The following is a 6,350-nucleotide window of genomic DNA, read 5'->3' as shown; positions in this document are numbered from 1 at the left end:
ATTAGATTTAATCTTGAAAGGTGCATTTTGTTCTATTCTACAGTTTACTTGTCCGTTATCACCTGAATCCAAGTCTTTTACATTTATAATGCCAATAGTTGTTCCAGGAGGAGAGTCCTCTGACACAGGACTAGTGAATGACATGACGCTGATAGTAGGGGCGTTGTCATTTACATCAGTTACTTCAATTATCACTTTACTTGAATCTGTCAAACCTCCCTGATCTTTTGCATCAATTCTGAGCTCAAACTTTTTGTCTTTTTCATAATCGACAGAACCTGTTATTAAGATTATACCAGAGTTTTCATTTACCGTAAACAAATCACTGAGACCAGTGCTGAGGTCTGAAATGTAATACGTCACAATACTGTTTGACCCGAAATCTGCATCACTAGCATTAACAGTGGTTACATAAGTATCTCTGGGAGCGCTTTCCATCACAGTAGCTTTGTACACAGACTGATTAAATACAGGCGCATTGTCATTTACATCAAGAACAGTGATTTCTATATTTACTGTACCAGATCTCTGCGGAGTTCCACCGTCTACAGCTATTAGCTTTAGAGATAGATCAGGATTTGTCTCTCTGTCTAATGGCTTCTGAAGCACCATCTCTGCATATTTCTTTCCATCTGCATTAGAGATTTGTTTCAGAACAAAATTGTCATTCTCCGTCAGAAAATATTCTCTCAGTCCATTGATACCCACATCTGGGTCTTCTGCACCTGTCAGTGGAAACCGAGCGCCCGTATTAGCGATTTCGCTTATTTCAAAATTGATACTATTTCTTTTGAATGTGGGCGAATGATCATTTATGTCTGTTATTTCAACTGTAATTTGATGTAACTCCATCGGATTTTCTAAAATCACCTCAAAGCTGAAACTACACGGTGTTACGTCTCCACAGAGCTGCTCTCGGTCTATTCTTTCTTTCACGACAAGAATCCCTTTGTCTGTCTTCAGCTCGGTGTCACGACAAGAATCCCTTTGTCTGTCTTCAGCTCGGTGTACTGGATGCTCTCTCCGGTCACGATACGGGCCCGGCCAGAGCGGAGCCTTTTCAGATCCAAACCAAGGTCCTGTGCTACATTACCGATTAGGGATCCCTTCTTCATCTCCTCCGGGATTGAATATCGGATATGTCCGCTGACCATATGGTTGAGATAAAAAAGGAAGAAGAGAAGCTGCAAATTCTGTCCGCAGCCAAAACGCCATTTTACGCACCGGGATAAGGGTGGTATTCCACAAGCCATAGCAAAAGAAAAAATATGGTCCGCAACGATCCAAGCACGATAGGGAATATGAAAAACACTCTGTCCGTGCCAGTTAGAAAATATGTCCTTTTTCCAATTTACTTTCTATACACGAATTAGATATAAATAAATGCGAGTCTGTTTCCTCCAAAGTCAGCCCACATACTGCACACCATCCTCTTTTCTCTCATAGCACACGGTAGTAAGGGAGGAGACTGTGAGGTAATGTGTTAGAGACTGCGATGCATTGACCAACAGCGTCCCTTAGAGTTCAAAAACAGGAACATCATACAGTAGGGAAGTATTTCTGCAAATTTGAAGTGGTTGATCAAATCTGAGTGGTGCATATCAAATTAATTTAAGGAAATCAACAGAGCATTCCAATAAAAACATATTTAAATCCATATATATCTCACCATGACTTTTATATCGTTCTATTCCTAAATCACTAACTCTAAAATATGCAAATATGTTAAATGAAAAAGCATTGCTATGCACGTCTCATAAATAACAAAAAACAAAATACCACTGCAATTCTATTGTAATTTGGGGAACCTGCGAAACATGGAAAAGACAACACGGACCGTCGAAGAAACTTGATGTTAAATGAGAGAGGTAAAAGGAGACTTTCTGACTGTCAATAAAAAGTCACACGCAAACCATGTTGTCAACAGTCGCGAGTAAAAGCATTGAAGAGACTCTAGAGATCACACGCTGCACAGGCACATTTAGAACCAGCAAGCTATCTGTTAGCGTTAACACTAATTGCAAATAAGTAAAAGCTTTGTGTGGGTGACATGATAAAACAGCACACCAGTAACTGAGAATAAAGATAAACTCAACAGTGGCCCAAACTCGTGTAAAGTGAGATGCTGTCCATGGTGCTGAAGATGACTGTACTTAGGGTGCAGCACTTTACTATCAATTTAACTAAACACCGAGGGAGAAATAACGGTACAGACACGAAGCGACATGATTCAACTGTCCTTTCAACAATAACAAGTAAATGCATCGAAGATTCTGGAGATCACCCACACTGCACAAGCACGATCTAACAATAAATCAGTCCGAGTTTACACAACATGCTACTTTATCAGAGCAATGTGTGTATCACCAAAAGAGAGGAATGGGTCATTCATAGGTATGACACTTTATTATCGATGTAATAACATTTATAATGAGAAATGACGACCATGAGAAGATGCTACATAATTCGGCTCACCTCTAGAGGAGAGTCAGGTTCATCCAGGATGCTCTTGTCACTCTGTATCCGCTGCATCGTCCCTGTAGAACTGGGGTCCATTATCAGCACGTTCTGACTACCGGCTCTGCCGAACTTACAGTCACTCTTTCTGGAGTCTGTCGTCCTGCACACCTCGTAATTGTACACGTGTTGGAGAGTCCCTGTCCCCAAAGTGTCTGAGTAACGTGGTGGATAATATGGAATGACAGGGAGACTGGAGTGATACAGGATGCGAGACTGTCTCCATCTGTAGATTTTCACTGATATAATAACCACCAAACACGTGATGAAGAGGAAGGAAACTACAGCCAAAGCCAAGACTAAGTAAAAAGTCAGGTTGTCATTGTACTCCTTGTCGTGTGGAAAGTCAGTGAACTCAGACAGCACTTCAGGGAAGCTGTCCGCCACCGCCACGTTAACAATGACTGTAGCTGAACGAGAGGGCTGCCCGTTGTCCTCCACTATAACACTCAGTCTTTGTTTCACAGCATCTTTATCAGTCACTTGGCGGATAGTTCTTATTTCTCCATTCTGTAAGCCCACTTCAAACAGCGCCTTGTCTGTGGCTTTCTGCAGTTTATAGGACAGCCAGGCATTCTGTCCAGAGTCCACATCAACAGCCACCACTTTAGTCACCAGATAGCCCACATCTGCTGAACGAGGCACCATTTCAGCCACCACAGAGCCACCAGTCTGCACTGGGTACAGTACCTGAGGAGGGTTGTCGTTCTGGTCCTGGATCAGTATTTTCACACTCACGTTGCTACCGAGTGGAGGGGAGCCTCCATCCTGCGCTTTCACAACGAAAACCAGCTGTTTGATTTGCTCATAATCAAAGGAGCGCACCGCGTGTATCACTCCGCTTTCTGCATTTATAGAAACAAATTCAGAAACTGGAGATCCACCGATATTGGTATCTTCCAGAAAATAAGACATACGTGCGTTTTGGTTTTCATCGGGATCTTTAGCCCTCAGCGTGAGAACAGAAAAACCTGGAGAGTTATTCTCTGTAATAAACGCACTGTAAGCACTTTGTGAAAACACTGGAGCATTATCGTTCACATCAGAGACCTTTAGATGAAAAGTTTTAGTTGTTGAGAGAGGAGGCATTCCTGCATCTGTTGCAACTACAGTGATGTTATATTCTGAAACACTCTCGCGATCTAACACAGTATCTGTTACCAAAGTATAGTAATTCCTTAAATTAGATTTAATCTTGAAAGGTGCATTTTGTTCTATTCTACAGTTTACTTGTCCGTTATCACCTGAATCCAAGTCTTTTACATTTATAATGCCAATAGTTGTTCCAGGAGGAGAGTCCTCTGACACAGGACTAGTGAATGACATGACGCTGATAGTAGGGGCGTTGTCATTTACATCAGTTACTTCAATTATCACTTTACTCGAATCTGTCAAACCTCCCTGATCTTTTGCATCAATTCTGAGCTCAAACTTTTTATCTTTTTCATAATCGATAGAACCTGTTATTAAAATGACGCCAGTTTTTTCATCAATCATGAAGAAATTCCCGAGACCACTGTTGAGATCTGAAAAATAATACGTCACAATACTGTTTGACCCGAAATCTGCGTCACTAGCATTAACAGTGGTTACATAAGTATCTCTGGGAGCGTTTTCCATCACAGTAGCTTTGTACACAGACTGATTAAATACAGGCGCATTGTCATTTACATCAAGAACAGTGATATCTATATTTACTGTACCAGATCTCTGCGGAGTTCCACCGTCTACAGCTATTAGCTTTAGAGATAGATCAGGATTGGTCTCTCTGTCTAATGGCTTCTGAAGCACCATCTCTGCATATTTCTTTCCATCTGCATTAGAGATTTGTTTCAAAATAAAATTGTCATTCTCGGTCAAAATATATTCTCTGAGTCCGTTGATACCCACATCTGGGTCTTCTGCACTTGTCAATGAAAACCGAGCGCCCGTATTAGCCGATTCGCTGATTTCAAATTGGACTGCGTCTCGTTTGAATGTGGGCGAATGATCATTTATGTCTGTTATTTCAACTGTAATTTGATGTAGCTCCATCGGGTTTTCTAAAATCACCTCAAAGCTGAAACTACACGGCGTTACGTCTCCACAAAGCTGCTCTCGGTCTACTCTCTCTTTCACTACCAGAGTTCCTTTGTCTGTCTTCAGCTCGGTGTACTGGATGCTCTCTCCGGTCACGATACGGGCCCGGCCGGAACGGAGCCTTTTCAGATCCAAACCAAGGTCCTGTGCTACATTACCGATTAGGGATCCCTTCTTCATCTCCTCCGGGATTGAATATCGGATATGTCCGCTGACCGTATGGCTGAGATAAAAAAGAAAGAAGAGAAGCTGCAAATTCTGTCCGCAGCCAAAGCGCCATTTCACGCACAGAGAGAAGGGTGGTATTCCACAAGCCATAGCAAAAGAAAAAATATGCTCCGCAACGATCCAAGCAAGATACGGGATATGAAAAAAACATTGACCGTGCCAGTTCAGAGAAAATATGTCCTTTTTTCAATTACTTTCTATAAATGAATGTAGATATCAATTGATGCCAGTGTGTTGTCCTCGAATGTCAGCCTGCATACTGCACACCATCCTCTTTTCTCTCATAGCACACGGTAGTAAGGGAGGAGACTGTGAGGTAATGTTTTAGAGACTGTGATGCATTGACCAACAGCGTCCCTTAGAGTCCAAAGTCAGTAAGATAATACAGTAGAGTAGCATTTCTGCAAATATGAAGTGGTTGATTAAATCTGACTGGTGCATATCAAATTAATTAATTAAAAAAAAAATCAACACAATATTCAAAAAAATATATTAAAATAAGAACAAATATCACGATGACATTTAGTATAATTCTGATGTTATGTTACTAACTCTAAAATATGCAAATATGTTCAGTTAAACAGACTTGCAATACACGTCGCATAAACTAACAGACATAGAATACCACTGTAATTCTATAGTAATTTGGGGAACCGCTGGGACAGAAGAAAAAGAAACAACAACAACAACAACAAAAAGAACTTCGAAAGAGAACCGATGTTAAATGAGAGCGGTATAAGGAGACTTTATGTCATTAAAATAATTGTAGTCACACACAAACCACTTTGTCAACAGTCTCGAGTGAGAGCATTCAAGAGACTCTGGAGATCACACGCTACACAGGCACATTCAGAAACTAGCAAGCTATCTGTTAGCATTAACACAAAATGCAACTAAAAAAAGCTTTGTGCGTGTGACACAATAAAACAGCAAAACTAGTAACTGAGAAAAGAGGGCCATACAGTCTGAAAAGAAATTCAACAGCGATCCTATAAACTCGTGCAAAGTGAGGTGCTGTCCATGGTGCTGAAGAGGACTGCATAAGGTGCAGGGCTTTACTATCAAAGCAACTAAACACAGAAGGAGAAATAACGGCACAGACACAGAGCGATATCATTCAGCTGTCCTTTCAACAATATAAAGTAATTGTTTACGCAACATGCCACTTTATCAGAGTATTGTGTGTGTCACCAAAAACAGCACATCAGAGGAAGGGGTTATACATCCGTGTAATACGTTATTATCGATCTAATAAAATGTATAACGAGAAAAAACGACCATGAGAATATGCTACATAATTCGGCTCACCTCTACAGGAGAGTCAGGTTCATCCAGGATGCTCTTGTCACTCTGTAGCCGCTGCATCGTCCCTGTAGAACTGGGGTCCATTATCAGCACGTTCTGACTACCGGCTCTGCCGAACTTACAGTCACTCTTTCTGGAGTCTGTCGTCCTGCACACCTCGTAATTGTACACGTGTTGGAGAGTTCCTGTCCCCAAAGTGTCTGAGTAACGTGGTGGATAAT

General features: G+C 41.3%; 2 protein-coding genes across 11 annotated transcripts in view; both read right to left on the bottom strand.

Moving 5' to 3' along the window:
* The window catches only part of LOC126388510 (protocadherin gamma-C5-like), a 329,671-nt gene that overhangs the window by 159,704 nt on the left and 163,617 nt on the right, over positions 1 to 6,350 (bottom strand). Inside the window, exon 1 of one of the 10 annotated variants that reach the window (XM_050041647.1) lies at positions 2,476 to 5,272. The exons of the other annotated variants lie outside the window; for them this stretch is intronic. Within the exon in view, the coding sequence (XP_049897604.1) occupies positions 2,476 to 4,914 (2,439 nt within the window). The 5' untranslated portion in view covers positions 4,915 to 5,272. Of the gene's footprint in view, positions 1 to 2,475; positions 5,273 to 6,350 lie in introns of those variants that run through there. 10 annotated transcript variants of the gene reach the window in all.
* LOC126388515 (protocadherin gamma-A8-like) overlaps positions 1 to 6,350 on the bottom strand; it is a 24,658-nt gene that overhangs the window by 8,391 nt on the left and 9,917 nt on the right. The gene's annotated exons all lie outside the window — the stretch shown is intronic.

This window comes from Epinephelus moara, chromosome 4 (genome assembly GCF_006386435.1).
Source record: "Epinephelus moara isolate mb chromosome 4, YSFRI_EMoa_1.0, whole genome shotgun sequence".
NCBI lineage: Eukaryota > Metazoa > Chordata > Actinopteri > Perciformes > Serranidae > Epinephelus > Epinephelus moara.
The sequence above is the reverse complement of the archived record's forward strand: the minus strand, read 5'-3'. Positions and strand labels throughout refer to the sequence as shown.